The following is a 27414-nucleotide window of genomic DNA, read 5'->3' on the forward strand; positions in this document are numbered from 1 at the left end:
TCTAGCTTCTTTTTTTTCCTCCAATCATTAAGCAAAATGTACAGAAATGTTAGCTTTTCTGTTTTACATACTTTATTACATTTAACAGAGAAAAACTAAATCTTGGCTCCAGTTTCCCAAAGAACTTCACCGTGGCTCATATAGGAGCTGGAAAATCTGTGGGATTTCCACTGAGATTTGCTCTTTGGTTTATTGTTAACTAATAGTAGCAACACAAGCTGTCAATCATGTGTTTCTCTTCATTTAATGTGTTCAAAACATTGAAAGGACATGTTCGGAAAAATAGATTTTCATAGCTCTATGTGCACCAAAGGTTTAACAAGACACAAACTGTCAAAAGTTATCAATAGCTAGCTTTACGCAATCGCCACAAATTCACTCATCCATGGAAGATATGTTGCATTTTTAACTGTTAGAGACAAACAAATTCAGATTTTAAGGATGATCTTGATTTTGTTTTTCAGTCTCTAACTTGAGAACAAATAGAATGTAGTTTTAATAACTAGGCTAACAGCCTTTAGCCATGCAAGCTAACAGTCATTGGTCTTGCAAGCTAGCAATAATTGAGGATTTCATTTTGGCCCTAGAGGAATATTTTTACAAAAAATGTGATAATGCTACATGAATTTGTTATTGATTTAACAAGTTAATAGTGATATGTTCAGGGTTGTTCAGGGACATCCAACTTCAGGAGGCGATCCATTTGATTTTTCCAACCTGTTACTGATAAATTCAGAGAGCAGAGAACAAAAGGAAAATTCACCATCTGGACTACACTCAATTTCAGATTATGAATCAAGTCCTAATTGGCATACTTTAAAATCAAAGCATTTAGTTAGATGTAGTGTAAAAAATTGTATACTAGCTTGCAGCTGGATTAAGTCTGGTACACTGTTTAAACAAATAAGTAATTTTTCTTCACTTTCAGAAAAAGATGATCAATTTAAATTTCTTAAGGTCTTGCTCATGAGAAAAAGAAAATACAGAGAGATAAAGTGGCCGCTACGAAAAAAACACCAACCAGCAGTAAGAGCACAAATATGTGGCTCCGCTGGCACAGGGGCTGTGATGTGGGGGCCTGCTGCTCCTCGTCTATGGACTGCACAGCCATGGAGACGCTGTCAGTGCTGCTGAGGGGGTCTGCGTACTGCGGCCCGTGGGGCTCCACCATCCAACGCAGCACATTGACTTTCATCTCCATGTCGTCGATCATGCGGTCAATCTGACTGATTTCCAGCTCCATGGTACTGCGCTCCTGGCTCTCGAGGCCGGAAGGGAGGGAATCTGTCTGAGCCTGGTTCAGGTCGGGCAAACTCAGGGCCCGGGCCGCTACGTCACTGCATCCTCCTGTTGGGCGAAGGGTGACAAACTGTGTTTTGAACATAAAAACTATGAAAAGTTTTAATGAGAACAAATAGATATTCTGATAACAACTATTTGTTGATCACGTTGTTTTAGCCTAAGTGGAGCACTCCTAAACGGCAGCTTCCTGCTGTTACCACGGCAGCATCTAAATTAAAGCACCAGTGAGGATGTAAAAACTTTCATTTTAACATCCTCGCTCTCTAATGGTGTTAACTCATCTAAAACTTTGGTCTAAGATAATTGATACTGTTGGTATCAAACAGAGTGTAAAGTAATACAACAAATTCAACAATTCTCTCTTTAAGCCATGTTTTGCGTGGTTTCTCATATATGCAAAACATGTTTGAGAAAGCATGTTTCTTTCTCAAACATGTTGACTGGCCTGCTGACCAATCAGCTTGACCAACCTAGCTCTCTGCGTCGACTTCACACGGGTCAGGTAGTGATGCATTCAGATTATTACCTACCTTCCAGGCCAGTATGCACAAGTGATGCAGAGTCAGCTAACGAGACAATGCCGCTGATGTTCAAAACTTTGCACATGTCAACGTGCAGCAGCTCCAGGCATGAGGAGAAGGCCACCCAGAGGAGCTCCATCTCCTTGCGCTGTCCATCGGGCAGGCTCTTGTCCCTGAGGTGTGAGGTCAGGTGGTGGCAGATGTCCCCAGCCAAATTTTGGGCCTTTTCTCTCGTTTGCCTCAACTCATCGCGGAGCTGCAGGCTGTCTGTGCAACCACCCACGCATGAGGCTAAATGCCTGTAGCAAGCTACAACCTGAGAGAGAGAGGGAAAAAAAGGGATTTATATCGTCAACTCAATTCAATTTGAATTTGGTTAATCAAGGACAACACATAAAACAATATTACATGTCAAAAACAGAGCAACTGTGTTGCAAACCTAGTGTTTGGTTGTATCTTTTCTTAAAAGACAACAAAATTAAAGATTCCTGTCACAACACACACACACACACACAGGATTTTGGGCCCCACGCAAACACAAGGTCCCTCTTTGAGGTGGGCTCCCGTGGTTTGGAACCTTTATGATAACTAAAACAAGTACACACACACACACACACACACACACACACACACAGAGATGCTGAATTTCAGCAACTATAAACAAGAAAAAAATTCACATTAGAGAAAACTTATTCTCCACAGAAAAGTAAGTCGGTATAGATTAGTGATCATATATTTGTTTATGGTTTAGCTATTCACCTGGGAATTAACAATTCAAACAAAGCACTCAAACAGCCACCATGTTTAGACATCTTTTGAACTTTTCCAGATTTCCAACCACAAACCCTTGATATATTTCAGTAGAATGGTATGTACTATGCAAAGTAGCTCATAATTGTTTTATAGAAAAATAAGTCTTTTTTTTGTTTGTTTGTTTTTTTCTTTTAACAATAAGAAACATGAGAAGCCTGGCGTGCCTTTGTATTAATTCTCCCTGAATCCATACTTTATCTAATTACTTTAAGTAATTACAGCTGTAAGTCTCTTGGTCCATATCTCCAGCTCTGCACACCTAGAAACCAAATGTTTTTTCTTAATTTATTTATGATTTTTTTTTTTTAAAGCTTAAGGTCAGTCGGACTAAACAGAGAACATCTCTAAATATCAGTTTTTAAACCTCTGCAATTGGATTTGGGTTTGGTCTTTGACTGAGCCATTCTAACACAAGAATATGTTTTGATCTAAACACCTCCACAGTAGCTTTGGCTTCATGTTTTTTCTCATTGTCTTCATCTGTCTTTCCATCAACTCTGACCAGCTTTCCTGTAAAGAAAAACATCCTGAGAACATGATGCTGTCACCACCATGTTTCCAGTGGGAATGATGTTTTTAGGGTGAGGTGTGTTTATAAAAGTCTAAAAATCAGTCAAATCACTGATTTGACTGATGGCAAATAGTCTCTAATTGTGACTTCTACTATGTTTAAACAGAAAGCTGCCTTATTGGTTGCTGAACTCGGGCCTTCTGAGTCCAAAGAATGTTCTTGTCACATCCCCGACTGGGAACTCTGGATATCCGATTTCCAAACACAAAGAGAGTCACACTTTTCAGATTTTTATTGAAGAAGTTTGATAAATAAGTAGTGCACATTCATTTACTTCCTCTTCAGAAATTTGCAGTACTTTCTGTTGCTCTTTCACATAAATTCTTAAATAATTACACTGAGGTCTGTGGTTGTAATGTAACGTGACAAAATGCAAAAAAAAAGTTCAAGGGTGTGAATATTTTTGCAAAGTGCTGTAGATAAACACTGATATGCTGTGGCTTTTCACGTCACGTGAACCACAGCACCACTAATCTCCATTAAACGTTATCTATTAGTCATCTTAGCAACTACATAAACGGCAATGCAAATGTCCCTATGACAACTTTAGTCAGTGCAGTAAAACTATAATACACATTATAAAAATGTTGACTTGTAGAGGCAACATTTCATTGACAAAAAATGATTAGCTGAATTTTCAAGGATCTAGGTATTCTGAAAAAAAAAGTACAGTTTGTCTGGTGTGATATTCATCATGTAGTTCATGGGTTTTATAAAGAACCATTAGCTTAGCCTCAGGCGATTAGCAGCCATGGTTTCATTCATTAAAAATATTAGATATAATCCCATTATCATGGATCTATTTGTAGATAAGCCAAAACAACCTTGTGGACCAGAGTACAAGAGGCCCCCATTTTTTTTTTTCGTGACGCAACACAATAATAACTCTTTATTTACACAATTGATTTTTGTTCAATTTAATCACTAAAGTATGTTACATAAAATATAGTAACATATTAATACATGGTTAATCAGAGATGACAGTATTAAGAGGAAAAGTCAGTTCATGTAACACATTTTAAAATTCAAATTTACATTATATATATATTTTGGTGGTGACATGAAGATGGTCTCAGCACCAATACATTTATTTCATCAGGCAGGAAGATATAAAATAATTATTTAAATATGCTTAAACTTTAAAGTAATAGACAAGAAAATGTTCACAAAAAAGAAAAAAAAAAGGAATAGTGTGGGGACAGAATTGCATGGCAGGACTATGACATTAGCTAATAGAGGAGCACAAAGATGCACTGGACCGGGGGATTCTTTTCAAATAAAGTGCTCTTTTAGCTGCAGGGGGGAAAGATTTTTTCCTGTTTTTGTGTATGATCATGTCTGGGCATGGTGAGAGAGTGAGGATGTATTTAAAATAGAAAGTTATGTTAAAAAAATCTTTTTTTCAAGACATATTTCCATTCTTTTTGGGGCCATGTTTTAAGATCAGACATCTAAAAAAATGTTCACAAAGACTTTATTATTTTTGGTAGAACATGACATGCTAGAACTGGGTCACAGCATCAACTTCAGCTATGAAAGCATGAATAAAAGCCTGCTGCAACTTACCTTTATCAACGAGTCCACCAGCGCCTTTCCATCGGCCAAAGCCTTGTCTCCGCTCGCCGTGCAATCATCGCCAACTTTGTTATTTACAAGTGGCATGGGGATGATTCGCACAGAGTCTCAGACTCTGCCACAGCAGGCGAGATCTCGGCCCCACTGCCCTTCACTTCTCCAGCTGCCCTGGCTCCTCTTCTCTCCCTGGAAGATGCCTCATTCAGCGCCCGAGAGCCTGGACACGCTCGGTCCCGAGGCGAAGCATGTTGCAGAGCGAAGCACCCCTATCTGCGGATAAAGTGCAATTGTACGTGCTGAACATGCTTTGGAAAGTGAAAGCAATAAAGAAAAAAGTATATTAAACTGATGTAACTCTTAAGCAAGATGATAATCCAGTGATTGACCCCTTTGCACTGACGCAGGCTAAGACGGACTGCTAATCTCATTAACCATCACCGAGACAGGAGAGCAGCTGGCAGCCTGAGCCACGATGGTCCTTTCACTAACCGAGGAGGCTCTGCTCCCTTACCTCAAGCGCTCCGTACAGGCTACACCTCCTTCACTCATCTGTAAAGGTCAACGTGCTGCACTTCACGCAGTCGTCCCACAGCTAGGGTTTGTAGTAGAGCGCATCCACTTAGAAGAAATACAAATAAATGTGCAATTAAAAAAAAGTAGTTATGGAGTTGTAACTTATGAATATTTCCACCTTTAGTCCAATACATTGATCATCTAGGCCAGACTTTAGAGAAGGCTTACAGGGGTAGCAGCCCAAGGTCCCAATTTCTTTTTTCTTTTTTTTAATGAATGCATGTTTTGGAAACATTGTGATTTATACAAAGCTTATCTGCCCAAATTAGGGGAGTTGTATTAGTATTTTGGATTTTTTATGAATACAAACAAAATTCAAGTCTTTGAAAATTATAAAATTAGTTGATTTCTTTGGTAACAATATGGGAGTTACTGCCTATGTATTGACATATCTGCTATTATTTGTTGTAATATGCACTATTACAATACATTTTCCTTAGTGGATTGGGCACCAAAACTGGATCCAGCCCAGGGCCCACATCCTTGTAAAGCTGGCCCCAATTATAATTCAGTAAAACCCAGCTCCGTCCAAAGTCACCAAGTTATACTGACTTCCAGTTGTACTCTGAACTGGGAAATTCTGACTGCCCAGCAGAAAAGGAGAAAAAAAAAATGAACGCCCTCTAAAGTCAGATTTCCCAGTGGGAGCAACTCCCCAATAAGACGGACTTCACGTTTCAATATGGCGGGTGCTAGCATCGACAACAGTAAGGAATTAGCCTACAGGAAGGACCTAAAAAGTGACGTTTGCTTAAGTAAAGCTTAAAATGTTTTAGAAGCCATTTCAAACAATGTTTACAGGCAACGCCATGTTCTGACTTCTGAGCTAGAAAGCTGGTCTGACGTCAAATTAATGCTGGGAGTTCCCACTCCCATTTATAAACTGAGTCCACCTGTGTTTTAATTTAATCCTAATGAACAGGGAGGTCAGGGAGCAATTTGTGTGAGGAAAGCAGTTTGGAAGAAATTGATGTGTTCTGGTATTTTAAAGCAATCAAATTGAGTCAATGATTATAATATCAAGAAGTAGGGATCAACAATAGAATTTTATTAACAAAAACATTTAAAATGTAAAAAAAAAAAAAAAAATAATATCTGGAAATAAATTACATTTGAAACCTTCTGTAGAGCTTTCCAGTTCAATAAATTCAAACATTTTGCTGAGTTAAGCCACTAAGATACAAAGTTACATTTAAAAAACACCAAAATACAGACGGTGGGATGTTCAGTACTTGGCAGTCCTGGGAGGCTTCACGAGGCTGTGGCTGGACGGGCCCCTCCTAGGGGATGAAACCACATCCTTGATGTTGGCCAGTAGGCCTTTCCTGGTCCTGGTCTTGAGCTGCACTGGAGACTTCTGTGAAAGCTTTTCGATTTCAGCTTTAAGCGAGGCAATCTCCTCGTCTTTTTCAGCATTCTGGCACAGAACTTCTTCCATGGATTTGGACTGTTGTGACACAGCACAAAACATTTACACTCAAAAGACGACTGCAACCGTGGGAAGTTTCTGAACTCTGTCCCTAATGACGACATCGTCTCACCTGTTGGTCAACCGTCTTCCGCAGAGCCTCCGCATCATCCGATTTCTCCAGAAAATCATCCCGGACGTGCTGCAGAGTTTGGCTAAGATCCACCAGCCTTTTCTCCAAATATAAAATGAACTGAAGACCAAACATCTACGTCATTATGCGTTGAAACAGTCTCCGAGGGAGAGGTTCTGACACAGTTACCTGTTTATTATCCTCGCACATTTTCTCAAGGACACCATTTTCTTGGCAAAGCTGTTTGATTCGATCATCTGTGTGGGCAAAAAAGTAATTTAACATCAATGCATCTAGAGATCTCAGAACGGGAGAGAGGAAACTTTTTACCCGTTTCTCCTGCATCTGGCAACGGTTCCGTCTGACACCACTGATCCACTCTCAGCACTGGAGAAACGCCTCTTCCTATGCTGGACAGCAAGTCCTCCAACTCAGACACTTTACGTTTGAGCGCCTACCAAAAAACAAAAATCATATTTATATATAGAAACTGCATTGTAAAATATGTCATGTGATGTAGCCAGTTGCCAACTTGAAATGTTTAAAGTTCTGTCCCACCTTTTGGATAATTCGTTCTATTATTTTGAGGAAAAGGATGAAAAAAAAAAAAAAAAAAAAAAAAACTATTGAAGTTAGTTCAGTGTTGTAATATCAACAAAATGGAAATAATCTGCAACTTGTTTTCGTGGTAGTGGAGAACGGTTATATTTGTGTAATTAAGTGAGAAGTAATAACATGGAAATTATTAGATGTGCACAGAAAACTTTTCTCCATTAATGAACAATTTTAAAACTGTATGATTTGTAGGCTTGCCTCATCTTTATGTAATATTTAAGTTTTTTTTCCAGCTCTAGTGACCTTTATTTGAAAGTGTTGACAGGAAATTAGGTGAAGAGAGAGAGGGAAGACATGTGGCAAAGGTCACCAGGCCGGGAATCGAACGGCCGTGTTGAGGACTAAGGCCTCCTTATGCGTGTTGGGCTTAACCCCTGCATCACCACACCACCCCTTAAGTTGGTTTAATGTTTGGAAACACTAAAGCCTACTGAAATATGACAAATGTTAAAATAAAAGCAAAAATGTAAATGAGGATGGGGCAAAACCTTTGACACCAAATATAATATGTATATTTATACATCGTATACTAGCATATGTATAAATATGCAAGTATCAAAACTGAATGTAATCAATTTCATAGTTGTTAAGCTGGGACCAATCAAGGAGCTGTAATACCAATGACTCTTAAGCTATAAACTACCACCACTATATTTTGTAATTTGAGTTTAGCCAGTTGTTATAAATACGAAATTGTCATTCATAGTCACTCCTTTGTATTTATATTTAATCTGTCTTTTTTAAGAGACTTATTTTGTTTGGATCACTTCTACAAAGTTCTTTCAATGTGAAAGAACATTTCATATGTTTTAATTTAAAATGTAATTTTTAATTTAAAAAGAAAAAAAAAAAAAAACAAGGAAAAGAAATTACCTCAGCTTTCTCCTGTTCAGCAGTGAACGCAACAAGCGGCACATAGTTATCCTCCAGGTTGCTCATCGCACACTGATAAGCGTGCTCCTTGATCGCATCTTTGTACATCTCAAACGTGTTCTCCAGCTTCTCTGCATAACTCTCTTTCAGCTCCTCAGCCTGCCGGCTTTAAGGAGATATATATATATATACACACACACACACACACCAATGGCTTGTTAAAGTGAACCACCCAAGATGATTCTAAACAGCACTGAGCATACATGCGGAGTTCTTCGCTCTCCAGGAGCTGCTGCAACATGGCGTCCCCCATTTCTTTACGGATTTCCATTTCTTGGACCAGGTTCTTCTTTCGCTCGGCAAGAAATTTGGTTCGGAGGTTCTCAATTATGTTCAGAAGATCCTTAAAAAGAGAAATCCATGCAGACAAGAGTTTTCATTAGAGCCACAAAAGAAAAAAAAAAAAAAAAAAAGGAGTAAGATAGTTGTTAGCTTTACATTTTGTGGCAGCAAAGACATGTCCACATCATCCTCTTCTTCAAACAGCTCGTCTTCGGATGGGTAGCCCTCCAGAATGCCATTCCTCATCAATGGCTTCCCATCCCGGCCGACCAGGCAAGGGACTGAAGGCGCCGCAGATTCGTTTGGAATCACCTGAACCACCTGGGGGGGGGGAGTTCTGGTTGCATAAAGTCTCATTCGAATTGGGAATGACCTTGGTGTCCATTTGCCTGAACTAACCTGTTTGGCGACGGCAGTGAACTTCATAATATGGAGGGTCTCGTCGTAAGTGGACGCACACTGGTTGATGTTGACAATCATCGCGGCTCTTCCTTTCCCGCAGAAGAAAGCCTGGAAGAGCTTGGTGAGTTTGCTTTCTCGGAACGGAACGTAGGTGGCCTTCATTCTTGACACCGAGACACAAAGTTGTCCCAGTTAAACAAAAAGTAAATTTAAACCCAATGATTGGCAACCAGCTTCCAACTCCTTTTACCCGTCAGCCTGACCGCTACGGAGGGCGCTGATGCATTTTCCTAGAATAAGGAGGGAATTGTTGATGTTCCCAGCCTCCTTCAGCCGCTCTCCGAATGTCTTCGCTTTGTTGCATCTTTCCGAACCAGCCAGATCGCAGAGAGAGAACCTGGGAAAGTTATTCACCAAAAAAACAAGAAAAGGATAATCTTTAAATATATTTTGCAGCCTTCATGTTAAGAGATTTAAATTCCAGACGTTAGGATCTCCTGATCTGATATCAATATTACTTACTCAGAAATCCTTTCCACTGTTTGTCCGTCGATCTTCAGCAACTTCATGGTGAATATACTGTGACTAAAAAAAAGAAAATAAACACACAGACCCAATTCCAACAAGATAGATGAAAAACTTAATAGTTCACCTTCTGCTGGACGACTGGTTTATTTTAGTGGCTGCAGCACTTCTGTTCTTATTTCCAAACTGCAGCAGTTTGTTGGCTTCACTCAGGTTCTGGATGTTAATCCATTTGAGATCTTAAAGTCAGATAAAGAGTATTTAAATTACTGCAAAAGTCAAATGTTGCATTTGTATTTACATGTTTCACACCTTTCACATAAGCATTTCCAGCTCCGTCGTCACACACGCGGAGAGAGGAGCGCTTCTTGGACTGAGACGGCTGGAGGAGGTCATACACACACTCATTGTAGATTTCAAAGAAAGCCACCCACAGGGCAAACTGGTCACCACCAGCTTCTGTCAAGAGGAAACAAAAAGTAGATGCTATGTGACAAATAAATATAAAATGTTTGCCACCATCTTGGCAAACACGCATTGGATTTTCATGCCAGAGATGAAGATCCAGTGTCTTTTTTTTATTTAAGGAAGCCCAAGAAAAAAAAGTTTTTAGTTGCAAATTAAAGAGCATTCGTTTTCTACCTGCCAGGTTGTTGGATGATGATGAAGAAGAAGATGAAAGAGTGATATCTGAAGAGATCGAAGGCTCTGGACTACTGCTGAGTCTTTGATGATCACATTCCTGGAGAGCAAGAACACTGAAGTTATGACAATGCGGAGACATTTTTAGATGATTTGCAAAGAGTTGGAGGTAAATCTAAGGTTTCACTTCTTTGACTGAAGCAAGAACAGTCATTTTAGCAGTCCTCTCCTGCTTGACTTGCTCGGCATCCAGAAACTGGATGCCATTCATCAGATATGGCTTTAGGTCCATTCCATGGTACTGAAGGCCTCCGATGTAGCTAAAGACAGCATCCAACACCCGTGGAAGAATCCCCGGATCTTTTGGTGTTCCTAAAAGGATTTCAAAACCTGAATTTAGGGCTTGTGCCTGATTATTCACAGAGGGTTGGGTGCTTGCACACTTACCTTGGATTGTGAAGGTTTTCCCAGCATTGGTTACGCCATAGCTGAATATCAAAGCATTTTCTCCTTCCAAGAAATCAAACACTTGGGTTCTCACCGCACCCCTGAAGAGTTCGTCTTGTGTTGTCTGGGGTCCAAAAACCTAGAGGCAGCAAAACGAAGTCAAGTCTGATGCGTAGATATTGAAAGAGGTGCGGAGCTTGCTTAAAACCTTTGAGAAGGAGAACTTGTGGATCGACAAGCCAATTCCTTTCTCGCTGCTCTTCATGGTGGCAGATCCCTTCGGTGCGTTCAGAGTCACCGTCTGGCCATCATCAATCACAACACAGTCCTGACGAGAGACGAAAGGGGTATGGGTCGGTTTAGCAATTTAAAATTAAAGCTTTACTCAAGATGCCTCAGCAACTTACGGGCCGATGCCCAATCTTTCAATTGTACCTTAAACCCAAGGGGGTAAAATAGCTTCTAATCACATTTGTGACCATTTCCATGACAATGACCTCTTTGAAGAGCTTCCTTTAGCTTTTCAAAGCTAAAGGAAGGGTTAACTCTTCTAAAGGTTAACCCTTTAGAAGGGTTAACCCTAACCGTAACCCTTTAGAAGATAGAAGCCATTGTAAGACTGAAAGAGCACTGGCGAATGGTTGCTTTAATGCAACACGCGAGTCATTAAACCCTTTGCCTTGGCTGGACAAGAAAGCAGGTGAACTAAAACTCTGGCAGTAAACAGACTTCAGTTAAACAGTCTTTGGATGTGAACTAAGATGCAAAGGTTACTTGAGGCCTAAACTGCACCTGATCCTCGTTGGCAGAGAGCTCCTCTTTGGAAAAGGGCCGAACTCTGAGGTAAATTTGCATCATCTGCTGTCCAGCACCAGAAGTCATCACAGTCTAGAAAAGGAAAATAAACATACATGTTTCAGGTAGAATGGTATCGCTATCGGTCTGAAGTGATTTGATTGGAGCAGAAATAGGCTACGAAAAGCCTTTACCTGTTGGAGTGAAGGACTGAAGACAGAAAACTCCCCAGTCAGATCCATGTCAGCAGGCTGCATGTCCTCACTTGGTGAAATCAAAACAGTGCTCTTCCTGAGGAAAAGCTTTGATTTCAAGGAGAAATCTAATACTTTTCAGCCTGAAATGAGCTTCCACTCTGCCACTACCTGCAAAAAGATCTACCGGTGAAAAGCGTCAAAGGAACATGTGATCATTTTTATTGGAAGCAGGTGTGAGCCTACCCACATCATCATCTTGTGGGACCAACTACAGAGGAGGGTTCTGCTCCAGCACTGAGGTCCATTCCCTAACGGTCAGCTGGCGAATGAATCGGCTAGAACCGATGAGGAAAGGAGGAGTTTTAGTTGAAAATCAACACCTTAGTTGGAGATTACTCTCTTCCTCATACTCCAAGCATTTCCCAATTTCATCTGGAAAATGTGGGCAAACACGCCCAGTTCACACTGCAAATACATGGCTTTTCTGGAGCTTTTATTGAAAAAAAAATATATAATTTTTTTTAAGAAATGTGTTTGATATTTGCAAATTATTCACCAAATTGATAATTTAAATTAACAATGTTCTATAAACTCTGTTTAAGAATGCAATATAGTTCTAGATATAATTGAATTAACAGTTGACATCCATCTGGGCTCATATTATATGTGCACCTCTGTAAATTTGTATGACTATGTGATACATTTTAGCCATTTGTTGGTTCATTTAGAAGGTAATGAAAATCTCAAGTTAGAATGATTCTTTTTCCACTGCATCTATGCTAAACTTTGCCTTATTTTTCAAACTTTCACTTTACATTTCTGACATTCCAACATATTCTGTGGTTTCATCCACTACATTTGCCTGTATTATGCATTTGTATTTTAAAAAGTGTTAAAGTCCTGTATGTTCAAGTTTTAATCTATTTTATTTCACCTACAGTCTTATAAAACCTATCTTCCTTGTTTGCCATTCACAGGTTTTATTTAATGACCCTCCCTTTGATTTGCTTGTTTTTACTAGGAATCCTCAAACTTTTCAATAGTAACACATGAAAATTAAATGAAAAAATCTGAAAGGGGCTAGAGCTAACCACGACACAGAGGGTGATGCTTCTGTGTCACCCTCTGTCAATTATCTATGAACCTTAATTATGGGCTTTTAATATCTGGGAGCTCTAGTTTCAAATACTTAAATTAGTGAAATGAATCAAATACACATTCCCAGATTCAAATGTTCATTTCTTAGCTTATTAAAGCTACTTCCACCCACATGTGTTAGCAAATCATAACTTTATGCTCAACTGTTAAACCAGTTTGAAAGTTACAGGTTGAATACTTTCAAACTCATCAGTATTTCCTTATTTTCTAAGGATTCTTAGTTGTCAGAAAAGTTTCACACAAAGAAACGAGCGTAATTTCTTTCAGTTTTTTTTATTGAAAAACTGCACTGCTTATGCATCTGCAATGGTGACTTCGACCTCTACGCCAGGCTCGATGCTGATGGAGGTGATCTGCTTGACGATTTCAGATGGACTGTGCAGATCGATCAGTCGCTTGTGGATCCTCATCTGGAAGCGATCCCAGGTTTTGGATCCTTCACCACAGGGAGTCTTTCTGGTGGTGATGCGCAGAGTCTAGAGATGAGAAAAAAAAATTAAAGAATGCTTTAGGACATCCAAAAGATTTTTAAGGTTTCAGTAAAAGTGGTGTGACACTAGAGGGGGAAAAAGAAAAAAATCTAGAAAAGTCTGCACCTTGGTTGGCATACGGACCGGTCCCTTCACCTTCAGGTTCTTCTCCTTGGCACCACGGATCAGGTCTGCACAGACTTGAAAGAAAAAAGAAAATTAAGATCTACTCAACTACAACCAATAAATTTAGTAAAGACGTCTCGGCTCAGAATAGCGTATACAGTCACCATGTTTAATAACTGTCAAATGTTTTTCATCCTCATCGCTCAATTTTATCTAAAATAAATTCATAAATGGAGGCCAGCTACCTTTCTCCAGAGATTTCACGTTGCGGCTGGTGAGGGTGATGCGGATGCGATGGATGGCGACCTCGGTCTCAACCGGCGCCTTACCAGTGTCCTTAAAAGCCTGGAGTAGAAGAAAACCCAGACATGTAATCGTGATTCGTTTTTTTTTTTTCTACCTTAATCTTTGAAAGAAGCTGCACTTGGAGTAATTTGTTTTTAGTTACAGAATTGCTTTCACGACTTTAATATTGTTCAATTCACACCAGGAAGAACTTTGGTTTTAAAAATCTCATTAGCTTGATTTGTGCTTCAATTTAAACATAATGTCTACAAACTAAATACAAATATTAAATTTCTTTAAGCCGAATTATTAACAGCGACCCTAGGTTAATACTGAGTCAATTTACTAAGCTAATTGACATGTTTAATACGAACAACATAAGTACTCTTAAAGTCTTTTTTTTTTTTGTATTACATACGGCGGGAAGCCAGGGGGGAAAGACTTAGTTATTTGCTCTAAATTAAACTATACGAATGACATGCACGAAATATACATTAGATTTGAGTATACTGAAAAAGAGCATACCATTTCAGTTATTCCTGACCGACTTAATCGGAAGAAATTCAAGCGATCAGCGGTGAGCCAGGAACGGACGCTACCAACGTGGTTAGCTCCACAGGAAAAAGGACAAGCCGAGGCCTGCTTCCGCTTTATATTCTCCTCATCCGGGTCGCTGTCTTTTCTTCTTCTGTATTCGCACCAGGGTTTACTAGGGAACAGTGACATCTACTGGCCCGCGTTCGTCAAACTTCCACGATGTAACGTTCAGACTCAAAATCAGGAACAATTCCCCCAATATCAGAAACTGTGGCCGATATAATTAATCCGGTCTCACATTGTTTATCAACAATTATTGATTCTTGAGTATGGATTCTGGATTACTGTTCAGCGTCTCGCTAAAACCACCAGAAACACAAGCATTTCATATTTTTGGTAACAGACTACACCAAGAAGATTATAGGAGTGCAAAAACGAATCACAGAGGAGAATAATTAGAAAATACGTTACATTATTCTGTATACAATTTTGATCATCCGAGGAAATGCTAAATTATGTTTGGGTTCCTTAAAGGGGTTGGAATTTCCTGTTATTTTCTGCTGCAATTAAAAAACCCTTGCTTTTAAAACCGTGATGGAAATGTTGTAGCTCTGTTTTCTTGTTTTGTTTGTTTGTTTGTTTTTCTCGGTAAATAGTGAAATAAATATCCCAAACTGGTAATAAAGCAAATCATAAAAGTTCGAGGTCAGTTTTTGTAGTTCCAATTCTTATCACCAGAGGGCAGTGTAGACACATATTTGTATAACCCGAGGGAATCACCAGAATCATGTCAAGGCAGATGCAATTCAATTCGTGAACTAAGTCCAGTAAACATCAAACCTTCCGATTTGTAAATTAATAATTAATAAAAGCAACGAAGAAGAAGAAGTAGGAAAAAATTTTTTCGCAGGTTTCCCGCAGGAGCGACGAAACATGTCAGAATATAATTGATGGTGAATGAAACATATTTAGCAGGGCTGTTTAAGGTTATTTTAAGTGAAAGTAAATTTAGATGAATATTACTAGACTTAAAATAACATAGTGGTGGATATTGACACATTAGAAGTAATCTAATGTGTTACGCATAACATTATTTCGGTTTAAATACGAAAAGTTAAAATCAGAAACATCAGTGAAAAACCGACTTTTTACGACTTCAAATAATGAAAATACTTGGAGTAAGTTTTACATTTATTAATTTGAAATGGTAGAATTTTGTTTTTAAAGAAATTCTTTATAGCTCAGATGTCAGGACTGGTTGTAGAGAATGACTTCATATGCAGAAAAAGAAATTCACATAGCAGCAGACGAAGAAAAATAAGGGTGGCCCTGTTTTCCAAATGTTTTATTTATTTATTTATTTATTTATTTATTTATTTATTTATTATCTTGGTTGCAAAGGAAAAGGAAGATTAAATTTTGTTTCCAGTACTTTTTCCCCTTCTTTTCCTTGCAAACCAGCACCCTTAAGTTTTAAGTTCAAGTGCTTTAGAGAGCCCCCTGCTGGTGCGGAGGCCTTTCATCAGTTGCCTTATTTACTTGTGCCCCGGGCAGCTGAGTTTTAGTTAATTACAAAATTAGCATATTTTTTGGTACGTATAGGATGCATTATGATTTATCTTTTCTATTTGTCAAAACTTTAACAATTATATTATGCTTTAGGGGTTTAATAGACACGTTTCATAATTACACAGCACAATTTCTTTCCAGCTTTTTGAGCGTAATAATTTAGGTTTTGTTTTGAAAGCTAAAAGCGGAAGTAATCGGTTGTGTTGAATACATCTTGATGGTTCTCAGCTTCATTTACAAGTAACGGAACCGGGGAGTTCCGCGGCTGGTTGCCAGAAAGTTTTTGTTGTTGTTGTTTTTTATTAGACAAACTACTGAGATTGAATGTAAGCTATACGGCTACTTTAACGTTTTGGGAGGGGGAAAGAAGATTTGTCCTAAAGGGTGAACTTTATTTCACTGCGCGTCATGAGCTCCAAACTCAGGCCAAGTGACAGAGGAAAACAGTTTTCACCTCACCCTCGATGAGACAAAACTACAGAGTAATGGAGACGGATTAACGCGTCAAATGAAAGACATGAACTTCGGCGTCCCTGCGAACTCGCTGCTGCTTTTACGTGCCTGCGATGACGGGGACTACGAGACAGCCCGGGGTCTCCTGGAGCCCGGCGCCCCGAGAGAGTCGGGTCGGCAGAGCAGATTGCGGTCAGAAGCGGGCTCTGAGTGCGCGGCCCCGGACGGAGTGTCTCTGGTACCGGTGGACTGCACGGACGAGGAGGGGAACACCGGCCTCCAGTTCGCCTCGGCCAGCGGCCACGAGAACCTGGTGCGGTTCCTGCTGCGGAAGGGCGCCTCGGTGGACAGCCGCAACAACTACGGCTGGACCCCGCTGATGCAGGCTGCGAGGTGGGGCTGCGGTCTGGAGAACCAGGATCCATTTAACATGGGATATTTTCTTATAGGCTTCAAACTGGGCATTTTTAATATACAATGAGGAGCTTTTAAATGTCACAACGAACGGGGCAAAAATATAAACTTCACTTCTCTTATTTTTTTTTAAAGCCATCAGCCCGACGTCTCTGGAAAGTCAGTCAATTCACTTTGGAGGTAGTCTGTCACCCACCGCACAACATGTTATAATCAGCTTTTGGTATTTAGTTATTATTGGTATTTGGTTGTCATTTTCTTTGTATGATGTCACATACCTCTGGTGACATCACATGAGGTATAAGTCACTAGCTCCGCTTCCATTGACCACATAATTGCGAAGTTTTAACATTTCGAAAATAAATTTGCTTAATGAAAACAGGGCAATTTTGGAAAAAATCTTGTGTTTTGCTAAACGTTTCGACGCTAAGATTAAGTCATTTTTTGTAGCCATAACGAAAGTGGTCTATTTTGTAAAACTGCAATGGAAACACTTTTTTTGCATCACAAAAATCACACAACCGGATGTTGCAACTGACGCAAACTACGAAGAAGAAGAAGAAGAAGAAGAAGAAGAAGAAGAAGGCAGGAAAGTAGTTGGAGAAGAATGGCGCAGCAGTGTGAACAAACTTATTCACAATTGTGTTTTGTATTTTATAGAAACACCTTAATTGTGTGTGCTTTTTTTTTTTTTACATTAGCTGGATATTGACAAAGTTTTGTGGACATTTGTAATAGAATCGCAGCTAAAGATCAGAGGATATTTGAACATAGCGCCTCGTCAAAGTTTTCATAGCCACTGAACCGTCTCGACTTTGTCATGTTACAATTACAAACATGAGTATATTTCACTCAGAATTGATGTAACAGACAAATACATCAATTTGTCTAAAAGGGAAGCAGTTGCCATGGTTCCTGTATTCAGCTTCATCCATCCACCCATCAACATGCATGGACCCCGTTTGTTTATTACTCATGTCCCAAACTCACCAAATCTTATTTAGGGTTATCATAGTACTTTAGACAAAACTTTTGAGATTTTTAATATGAAAACAGTTTTGAGAACTTAAGAGTCTTTTTCTTCCACTTTATAATTATGTTACTTTGTGTTGGTTTATCATTTAAAATGTTAATAAAATGTGGGCTACCAAAGGGCAAGTGGTTTGAATTTAATTTTGATTTAATTAAAAGTGTTATTTATTGAATGACGCTTAATGACAAACATTTATGAAGACTCCTTCATATTTATGTCTTACTAGTCTTATGCATACCCCTTCAAATAGAGTGTTGTCCTCTGTTTTTATAAAATCCTGCAGGTTAAATCCATCCGTGATTAACTTGGCTGTTTCTGTTTTCTGTGAAGGTTTGGCCACCTGACTGTCGCCCACCTCCTCCTGGAGAACGGGGCGGAGATAAACGGCCGCAACAGGCTTGGCGCCAGTGTCCTGTCCATGGCGGCCCGTGGGGGCCACGTTCACGTGGTCAAGCTGCTCCTGGAGGGCGGGGCCTACGTCGACGACTTCGACCACCTGGCCATGGCTGTGGAGACCATCTCCAACGGCAACAACAACAACAGCTGCAGGTTAAACACCAGACTTTTGTTCAGACTGACTGACGGGCATCCGGGTTCCTCTATCATCCTGACTGATGTGTGTGTTTGTGTGTGTTTCCCAACAGCACAGCTGGATTTGGACCTGCTGAGGGCTACTCAGTCGGAGGAGGAGGAAGGGATTTTATGGACATCACAGCTCTGATGGTGGCGTCCCAGCACGGTCATGAGGCCGCCGTCCGCCTGCTGCTGGAGTGGGGCTCTGATGTCAACTTTTCCCAGAAGACCACCGGCTGGGGGCCACTAATGGCTGCTACACTCAGTGGGAAGGTGAGGCTGATCTCACTGTTGATTCTGCACAGCTGACCAACAGGTAGGGCTGGACAAGAAATCAATAACAATGTATATTGCGATAGACAAGTGATAAATATCAATAGATAATACATCTGATAGAGTATTCGATGTTCAGTATATAGAGTATTCAGTGACCACACAGCATTCTGGGAGATACAGGCAGAGGAAAGGCTTTCGCCGCTCAGCCTCTTAGGTTCAGCTAAGAAAAGTTGGTGGCATCATCTAAATCAGTGTTTTTCAAAGTGTGGGACCACCAGGGGGCGCAGTGGAGGCCTGAGAAAGTCAGAGAGAAAATGAGAAAAAAAAAACATGCAAATTAAAAAAAAAAACCTCGAATCCCACAAATTTTTTGAATGTTAAAAATTTCACCGTAATTGTTATTTTTTTGTTCGATTTTGTTATTTTTCTTTATTTATTTATTTATTTTACCAAATATAAGTTCAAATTCATTTACTTGCTATTTCTTATGCTCATTTTCTGATAGGATGCCAGTCAAATTCATCAAGTTGCTTTGCTTCTCAAGCTAGCGTAGCAAGCAAGTAATGGAAAAGTTTCTGAGAAAAGGGATTGTGTTGAAAATTTTTTGTCTTGTAATAAAGTCATAATATGCTAACTGATAAAATTTTATGGCAGTCTAAAATCAGAAGCTTGAGGCAGCATTTTGGATGTAATAGTTATTGAATAGTGAATAAAAATCTTCTAAAAGTCCTATTTCATAGCATTGTCGGTTGGCGTAGACGGTCCCTAGCCAAAGGTTAATGCTCTTTGGGGGCCATAGAATGGAAAAAGTTTGGGAAGTCCTGAACTAACTCACTCACGCTTTGATTAAATCAGAACAACCTGCTGAATAACTTACACAGCAGCAGTTTCAGGTTTCACCACTGTGCATCATAACTGCTTAAAAATGAAAATAACAACAGTGTGCAGTGAAAACCTTGCATAAAACAGGAAAGACCACCAGTTTGGCAGTATTTCAGGTATTAAAAACAAAAGACTAGTCAATAATTGTCGATATCAACAATTATCAATCTCGACTGATATGGCACACTTATATCGCGATACGTTTTTTGGTGATATCGTCCAGCCCTACCAATAGGTCTCTAGTTTGTCTGCAATTTCACTCTGTGGCGCGGCGGGTTGCTAACGTTGTGTCACGTGTTCTGAAAGGAATCAATAGCTCAACAGCTGGTGGAGCGCGGGGCCGATCCAGACCGGGTCAACGTTCTCTCCAAGACGGCCTTTGAGCTAGCTATGCAGCTGAAGCAAAGAGAGGTCAAGGCGTATCTGGACTCCATCACCACCGTCAGACCTCAAACGGGTAGAGCGCCACTGTTGAGCTGGTGTTGTGGAACCAATCATACATTCACTATGTTAATAGTATTGGAAATACAAGGCACACTTTAAATAGTCCATGCTTGTATGAATTGTAACTACATGTACAAATTCATATTACCTGAACATTAACATCAAATGACCCAACAGTTAAACTGACAGAAGACAAGGAAATAAAAACAAAAACACACCAATAATTTTCTTTAATCTTCACCTACAAGTTTTGTGCTGATGCTTTTTAGTCATCATCTATTCTTTTGTGAATTTCTGGAAAGATATAAAAATGAATTTGCTAAAGTTGTTAGCATGTGGACAGGTAAAGACAGGAAGTGGATACGGTGTTCTAGTGAATAAAAAAAGACATCTGACCTCAATCTCCTTATGTGTTGCTTCCAGTCGTTTCACCAAAGAGACTCTTTAACCCATCTTCGGTATCACTGTTACTGGTGTATAAGAAGAAACTACAATAACAAAAAATGCTTAGTCTGGTGGGGGCACAAGTAAAGCCTGGTGGCCCACCAGGCTTATAATGCATGTGCTGGACTTTTTCTTCCAACATTTAATGTCCTGAACTGTAGAAAAAGCCTTTACTTCCCATCTTATGTTTTTGTGTCTCCGACAATGCGTTGCATTCAACGTTAGCTTGACAGAGAGCCTTGAAGCTCTTCTCATCCCGACACCAAACACACAAACCGTTTAGTTTTTTTACGGCCTTTACGTTTTGTTTTTTTCGTCACTTTCCTGTCTCTCCTTCTCCACTCTGGTATTTCTGTTATTTTTGTAAGTGATGAACTCTGCTATCATCAGGATTTGTGTACATAGCCCCCCGCTGACTGAGCTATGTGGAGTGCAGCCAAGCAGAGCTGAGGTCTCCTCTGCTCTTCTCTCCCTCTTTCACAGACGATGAGAGAAAAAGGCCGGACGTGTTCAGCGCTCTCAAACTGGGTGAGCTCGCTTTTCAAGAAAACCTCCCCCCCCCCCACCTCTTTTAAATAAAGCATTTGTGTAAATGTTTTTCAACTTTTTGTGACGATTCAGGAAACTCCCAGCTCGTTAAAGACGTCTTGGAGGAGGATCCGGCTCAGGTAAACTCCTCCAATCAAGATGGAGCATCGCCGCTCATGATGGCGGCGGTGAGTGGGCAGTTGGAGGTGGTGCAGCTGATGGTGGAGAAGAAAGCTGACATAGACAAACAGGACTCTGTTCACGGCTGGACCGCTTTAATGCAAGCCACGTATCACGGGTAAGCAGGAGGCGCTGGCTTATTCTAAACAGTGTTGGCTTTCGGTGGACTGATTGCACTTTTCGGGCATACAGAGATTTCAGGGGTTGAAAATACAATTTCTATTAACTTTCTAGTGTAGTCAGACAACAGTTTATATTACTATTTTAGAGTGTGTACATCCTCTCTTAATTGTGAGACTTCCTAAAGATTGCCAAGATTTCCAAATTGAGCATGTACCATGATAGATGGCGGAAGCCCCAAGGGATAAAAATAATAGCTGTAAAAATGTTTAGCCTTATCGCCTAAAAATCTTGGTCCTTCTAAATAGCGTCTTCCATCTTCATTTTTCCTCTATTTTTTTTTTTTAAAAGAGCAACAAATTGAAAATAGCTAACTTTCAATCCTTTTAGCGTAGTAGTGGCATACACACTCAGTGTGCTTTTTTTAGCATCACCTGGTTGTGCTAGCAAAAGATTACCTTAGTTAGCGCCAGTCAACTTAAAATAAAAAACAAAAACACAAAATTTCTGACATCAACCAATTTTTCTGTGCATTTCTTTTACAAATAGGCAAATTAGTTTTTTTCACTTTGCAAAAATTGTTCCGTCATTCATGCGGTGAAAGTTAGCTGCTTCCCCAGACTCCTTCCATCTTTGGGGCAGCAGCTTTTCTATTGTTGGCCGTCACCAACCAAACTATCGTTGCTTCTGCTCCAGGTTTTACTGCTGACACAATAATCACCTCTCCTTCTTTTTGTTTTGCTGCCCTCTCTCCCGCTCCCTCCCAGCAATAAAGACATTGTCAAGTACCTGCTGAGTCAAGGAGCCGATGTCAACCTGCGAGCTAAGAATGGATACACTGCCTTTGATTTGGTCATGCTGCTCAATGACCCAGGTAGACATGCTGAACGTCACTCTGTTCTCATTGACTCTCAACTGTGCGTTTAATTTTACTTCTTGTTTTATCAGACACGGAGCTGGTGCGTCTCTTGGCATCAGTGTGCATGCAGGTGGACAAGGACAAGTCCAAACATCGCGGCAGAGCCTTGATCAGCCACTCCAAAAGCAGACAGTCCCTCAACAACATTCCAGTGCCACCCGATGACAAGGGAAGCCTTAAGGTAAAGAGGTTGATTCCTTTTATTTCTGGCTGAAACTTAATCTGATTAATTGTGATTAATCAATTATGGAAATAATCATCAACTAATTTAATAACCGATTAATCACTGGAGTATTAATTGGTTAATTGAAAAAATCAGTCAACAGATCAGACTTAAACTGTACTGATGTTAAGTGAAGTAGAAACAGCTTACTTAAGTTTTTATTTAGCTGCAGATCTGTCTTTTGCTGTTGTTCCACTTAAGGCAATACAGTGTTTTTCTTATTTCAAAAAAGTTTTTGAACCATTTATTTATTTACATTTCTTGATCATATTTGTAATATTGTATAAAATAATCTTGAGTGGTTAAATGAGAAATCTGCAGAATGTGCCAATTTTTTATGCGATTAATCAATTAATCGTCAGAATAATTGATAGAATAATCATTTACTAAAATAATCGTTAGTTGTATACCTACTGTTATACTAAATGTTTCATGTTTTGTTTTCTTTGATCAATTTGCTCATATTAAGAACAAAACCGACGTAAAAATTTACATTACACATAAGCATGATAGGAATGTTACATTTTTGAGAAAAAAGGGCATTTTTTAGTATCTGGCAAAAGTATTCACTGCACTACTTTGTGTAAGTCTGTCATATAAAAGGAAGGTTAAAGTTAGTGGTTGTGTTTGGGTGTAAATACTTCTGTAAGTGTTGCTGCAGTTTTTGTGTGGTGTTCATACCTTTGCAGTCCTGGTGGAGCAGAATGTCCAATCGATTCCGGAGGCTGAAGCTGACTCACACCCTGAGGCACGGCCTCTCAACCAATCGGCTGGCTCCGTTTCCAGACGAAGCCGAGACCCCGCTGGACGCCACGATGAGGGCGGACGCGAAGGCCGCAGCTGTGCCTAATGGGACGGCGGCGGCGGCGGCAGCGGCGGCAGTTGCTACTGCAGCTCCAGGAGCGAGTGATGTGAGCGCCACGTGGGCCGTGAAGACCAAAGACGCCGGTGAGACTCAGTAACTGAGGGGTTGTTGAATATTTGACCATTTAAACCTTAATGTTACGTAGCATTTGGGTAAAATGAGTTTCTACCTTTCAGCAGGTCACTGCAGAACATCCTCAGAAAAGGACGACTCTCTGATAACCACAATGGTGAGAGCGTTTGGTTTGACATAAATAGATTCAAGCAGAAATGCACCTATCGGAATTTTGAGGTCCGATTTTTTGGTGAAATTTTGGCATTGTTGATACCAATTAGTTTTTTTCCTGGAACAGGATTCTGAATATTTTTTCCAACTTTTTTGACATAAATTATTAGTTATATTAGGAGCAGAGGCGTGTTTATACACTTTTAAAAAAAAACATTTTCAGGGTCCAGTTTAAAGATTTCAAGGTTTTGATGCCATCGGTTGCTGACACCCTGCGTTTTGTTTCTCCCCCAGCTGAGAAGCGGCGCTCCTCTGACCCGGCTGCCGAATGACAAGCTGAAAGCCGTGATCCCTCCCTTCCTGCCGCCGTCCAACTTTGAGCCCTGGAACTCCGACCGATCACGTTTCCTCCAAGACGGGAAGAGCGAGGCAGCGCGCCTGCCAATGCCTCCTCAAAGGAAACTCAACAGCAGCGGGAACTCTGACATTGTGAGGGAAAATACATTTCTAGCTCCCGTAACGACCATCACTCCTTCGTCTACTATCCTCCTCTCTCTCTGCTTTTGTTTTCCTCTCGAAGACGTCCATCAGTCGTGTTGTGAACAGGTCCATCAAGTTTCCGAGCATCCCTAAGGGACCCTCCTCATCCTCGCCCTCTAATTCTGGTCACTATCACTCCCCCCACTCCTCCGGGGGGTCAAACGGAGTAGCGGGGATCAACCGGGACTCTCACAATCGCTCAGGTGCAAACAGACACATCACTCGATGGAAATGAGCTGACGGTGAGTGTACCAATATTTCTTTTCTCACCTCCACCAGGGGGCAGCGCAGACAGTGTTCTCTCCCAGATAGCTGCCCAGCGTAAAAGAGCTGCGGGGCTGATAGAGGTGAAGACCCAAACGGCAGAGAAGCACCATAGCCCGGCTCCTCTGCCGGCGTCAGTACCGGTCAGCCTGCCTGACATCCCGTCCAACCCCAGCCTGGTCGCCTCGGACCTCCACGCCAGAAGGGTTTGGGCTCCTTTTAATTCCGACTTCCAGCAGAACGTCTCCACAGTTTTACAGTCGTTAATGCGGTTCTGGTCAGAGGTTTATACTAGTCTGAAGGAGCTGAGTGGTGGCGTTTGGTCCACCCAGCTGTTTTGCACATCTGAATAGTTGCCACGGGAGATTATAGGATTTCTCAAACATGCGTTAAAGAATCAAGGCAACACTCCAGGAATGTCTATAATATGTATATAAGGAATGGCTATAATAATTTTGTGTTTAATAAAATATTAGTGCACAAATCTATAGAAACGCCACAACAAATCTTAACAAAAAAGAATACATTTGCCAAAGGGGCAGTGTTATGTAAAATCAACATTTTTGAGTTTATGTTGTGTTATAATGTTTTTCCTTCATCAAAAACATATCTGAAGTGTTGCTTTGATTCTTTTCTTTATGTTTGAGAAATCCTTTAATCTCCCGTGGCAACCATTCAGCTGCTCAAAACTCGTGGTCTCACCAAGCTCTGCCTTTTCCACACACAAGCTTCTTAAAGAGACAGAGGCCAACTTCAAGGTGTCCAATTACAAAGTCAAATTTTGCTTAGATCATTTTTGACATATGCAGCATTTTTATAACAGCTGAAGTTGACATAGCTACTTGATTGTGCTATAAAATGACACTGTGTGCCTGGATATCACACAAAACCGCCCCTTTAAACGCTCCAGATGGATGTGTAAGTCTTGGCCAGCTCTACATGGAAGCTGCTCTCTTATTTCCTTCCCTGTAGAAGATGGAGCTGAAAAAGAGATCGCAGTCTGGGAATTCGTCCACCTCCAAGAGCACGTCCCCCACTTTAACCCCGTCTCCGTCCCCGACCCCAAAGATCCCCGCCGGCCCGGGCGACTCTCTGTCGTCGGCTTCGTCTCACCCGCGCTCCAAAAGCAGCGGCGGCTCCAGCAGTGGCACCATCACCGACGAAGGTGGCGGCTCTTTCTGTCGTCAGCGCAGACTCATCACGTTCTCTCAAACCTCAATGTGTGTTTTTATTCCCCCCCCCCCCAGATGAGCTGTCTAGTATTTTGAAGAAACTGTCTCTTGAGAAATACCAGCCTATTTTTGAGGAGCAGGAGGTATTTCCATCTTTTTTTATTGTTATTTTTTCAGGCGTGAAGGAAACTTTTCCTTAGTTTTCTTTTTGAAGCGATTTTTCCTCATTTCTTTGTTTCTGTTTCAGGTCGACATGGAAGCGTTCCTGACTCTAACAGACGGAGACCTGAAGGAGCTGGGGATCAAAACAGACGGCCCCAGACAGCAGATCCTTGCCGCCATATCCGAACTCAATGCTGGAAAGGTGCTTTCAGCTCACCGCAGCTCTTTGTGCTCAGTTCAAATCTTTGCTGCGCTCTCGTCTACATGTATTTATGACATTTGGGTTCTGGCCGCCTCTAGGGTCGGGAGAGGCAGATCCTTCAAGAGACCATCCATAACTTCCAGTCGTCCTTCGGCAGCAGCGCCAGCAACCCGAGGCCACCAGGCCAGTCTCGGTGTAAGCACAAAACGATTACTGCAGACTTTTAAAAAAAGAGCACTCATCGCATCTTCTTATTCTTTGTCATCTTTTTTTTTTTCTTGTTCAGCTCCAACAACTTGGATGAGGCATCAGGTTCGCTCCTCCAGCAAAAGATAACCTTATCTACGCTGATTCCCATAAGGGAAACACTCCAAAGGTCCCTCCAGCAGGAGCGTGGATGTTGACGACTCTTTCTGGAGGCTCCTGAATGGCGACAAAAATAAGTGCAAGAGGATCAGCCAAGCTCTCCAGTTGAGAGAGCGCTTTATGGGACACGGCTGGACCAAACTGGGAAGCAAGGAAGCAGCCTCTTCTTTCCACCGAAGCGTGAGCTGCTTGGGAAACAGGAAATGGAAAAAATTGAAAAAAACAAAACAAAACAAAAAACAGGAGTGTTGGGACAAAACCCTGCGGTACACCGTCAATTATCAGACATTTTGTGATAAGAACATGAGATGCAACAAACGTAGAATAAAAGCATCGGTTTGATTATAAAGTAAATCGGTTGTGTGTGGAAATAAAAGGTATCTGGATTGTCTTTTATTGGCTCTGGAAGCTGCTGAAGTGAAATGACTGAAACAGTCTGTCGAGAAAAATCACTCAAGAGGAAAAGTGTCCAACACGGCAAAAACACAAAACCTTACAAAGTTTTATTTTTGTCCAATTTCTAGTGCAAATATTTTACTACACTTGACTTGAATAAGACAAAACTGACTCACAAGTAATTTTTCAGCAAGATATAAGAGCTCGTTGTAAGTCAACAATTGTTTAATCTTAAAAAGAAAAAAAGTTGTTCCATTGGCAGATTGTTTCTCTTATAACACGAAATTTTTGTTTGCTTTTCTAGAAGTGAAAAAGTACGGAGCCCTCCAGGGGACATGGGGAATTTTTTTTCTTTTGCGTTCCCTCGCAATACTTTTGCGTTCCCTCGCAATAATCGACTGATCAGTTCATGCGGTATAATTGAATACCGCATGAACTTTCTGCTTTAATACAAGGTTATGTAAGGTTTTTCCATGAATGTTAATATCTCGTTGTGAAATATCAGACGTTTTATATCTTTTTTCTTTAGTATAGAAAGGCACAACAAACTTATGATATAAACAGAAACTTTCCGTAAGTAGGAAAGAAATAAAAATACATCCAAACTATTTGGACTATTTCTGAGTTATTATCACGGGATAATCAGTCATCTGATTGTGTCTCTGTTGTATTCATAGTCTGAATGGTTTAAAGGGCAGCTTTCTGTGCCGTTCCATCTGAGCCTTAACAGACATAAACCTGCAGTAAATTAATCGATTTTCAATCAGTTTTTTGCACCAAAGCGTTAATAATAATAAACACGTTTTCAGTGAGGCTTTGTAAGAGCCATATGAATGAAATAAGTAATTATTGAT

The 27414-nt window shown here is 40.5% G+C and overlaps 4 protein-coding genes across 7 annotated transcripts; 1 reads left to right on the forward strand and 3 right to left on the reverse strand.

Annotated features, from left to right (window-relative positions):
* Positions 1-225: 225 nt before the first annotated feature.
* rgs9bp (regulator of G protein signaling 9 binding protein) lies at positions 226-5268 on the reverse strand. Of its 2 annotated transcripts, XM_015056244.1 has the most exons (4): positions 5138-5268; positions 4774-5052; positions 1833-2139; positions 226-1347 (listed from the first exon to the last, which is right to left on the reverse strand). In XM_015056244.1, exons 2-4 carry the CDS (start codon positions 4867-4869, stop codon positions 965-967), a joined length of 786 nt encoding a protein of 261 aa, XP_014911730.1. In that variant the 5' UTR covers positions 4870-5052; positions 5138-5268; the 3' UTR covers positions 226-964. The 2 variants fall into 2 exon arrangements, with proteins under 2 accessions (XP_014911730.1, XP_014911729.1); XM_015056243.1 differs by having other exon boundaries at positions 4774-5268.
* Positions 5269-6497: 1229 nt separating this feature from the next.
* LOC106962077 (kinesin-like protein KIF20A) lies at positions 6498-11972 on the reverse strand. Of its 2 annotated transcripts, none has more exons than XM_015056240.1 (18): positions 11732-11972; positions 11535-11630; positions 10951-11070; positions 10743-10881; positions 10483-10667; positions 10296-10395; positions 9966-10112; positions 9781-9892; positions 9651-9713; positions 9379-9525; positions 9126-9291; positions 8883-9047; positions 8648-8787; positions 8385-8550; positions 7227-7350; positions 7086-7153; positions 6897-7031; positions 6498-6802 (listed from the first exon to the last, which is right to left on the reverse strand). In XM_015056240.1, exons 1-18 carry the CDS (start codon positions 11792-11794, stop codon positions 6581-6583), a joined length of 2358 nt encoding a protein of 785 aa, XP_014911726.1. In that variant the 5' UTR covers positions 11795-11972; the 3' UTR covers positions 6498-6580. The 2 variants fall into 2 exon arrangements, with proteins under 2 accessions (XP_014911726.1, XP_014911727.1); XM_015056241.1 differs by having other exon boundaries at positions 6897-7016; positions 11732-11971.
* A 1173-nt stretch (positions 11973-13145) lies between these two features.
* Positions 13146-14537, reverse strand: rps20 (ribosomal protein S20). The gene is made up of 4 exons (XM_015056239.1): positions 14299-14537; positions 13734-13833; positions 13489-13562; positions 13146-13368 (listed from the first exon to the last, which is right to left on the reverse strand). Exons 1-4 carry the CDS (start codon positions 14497-14499, stop codon positions 13186-13188), a joined length of 558 nt encoding a protein of 185 aa, XP_014911725.1. The 5' UTR covers positions 14500-14537; the 3' UTR covers positions 13146-13185.
* A 1561-nt stretch (positions 14538-16098) lies between these two features.
* anks6 (ankyrin repeat and sterile alpha motif domain containing 6) lies at positions 16099-26560 on the forward strand. Of its 2 annotated transcripts, none has more exons than XM_015056251.1 (18): positions 16099-16725; positions 18110-18328; positions 18424-18625; positions 19817-19967; positions 20882-20926; positions 21020-21224; positions 21994-22100; positions 22175-22326; positions 23058-23316; positions 23410-23462; positions 23753-23947; positions 24039-24201; positions 24278-24468; positions 25235-25427; positions 25510-25577; positions 25682-25798; positions 25897-25993; positions 26085-26560. In XM_015056251.1, exons 1-18 carry the CDS (start codon positions 16388-16390, stop codon positions 26132-26134), a joined length of 2805 nt encoding a protein of 934 aa, XP_014911737.1. In that variant the 5' UTR covers positions 16099-16387; the 3' UTR covers positions 26135-26560. The 2 variants fall into 2 exon arrangements, with proteins under 2 accessions (XP_014911737.1, XP_014911738.1); XM_015056252.1 differs by having other exon boundaries at positions 23413-23462.
* The last annotated feature ends 854 nt before the right edge of the window (positions 26561-27414 follow it).

This window comes from Poecilia latipinna, unplaced genomic scaffold, assembly GCF_001443285.1.
Source record: "Poecilia latipinna isolate Pla-1442-1.1 unplaced genomic scaffold, P_latipinna-1.0 Scaffold1368, whole genome shotgun sequence".
NCBI classification, from domain to species: Eukaryota; Metazoa; Chordata; class Actinopteri; order Cyprinodontiformes; family Poeciliidae; genus Poecilia; species Poecilia latipinna.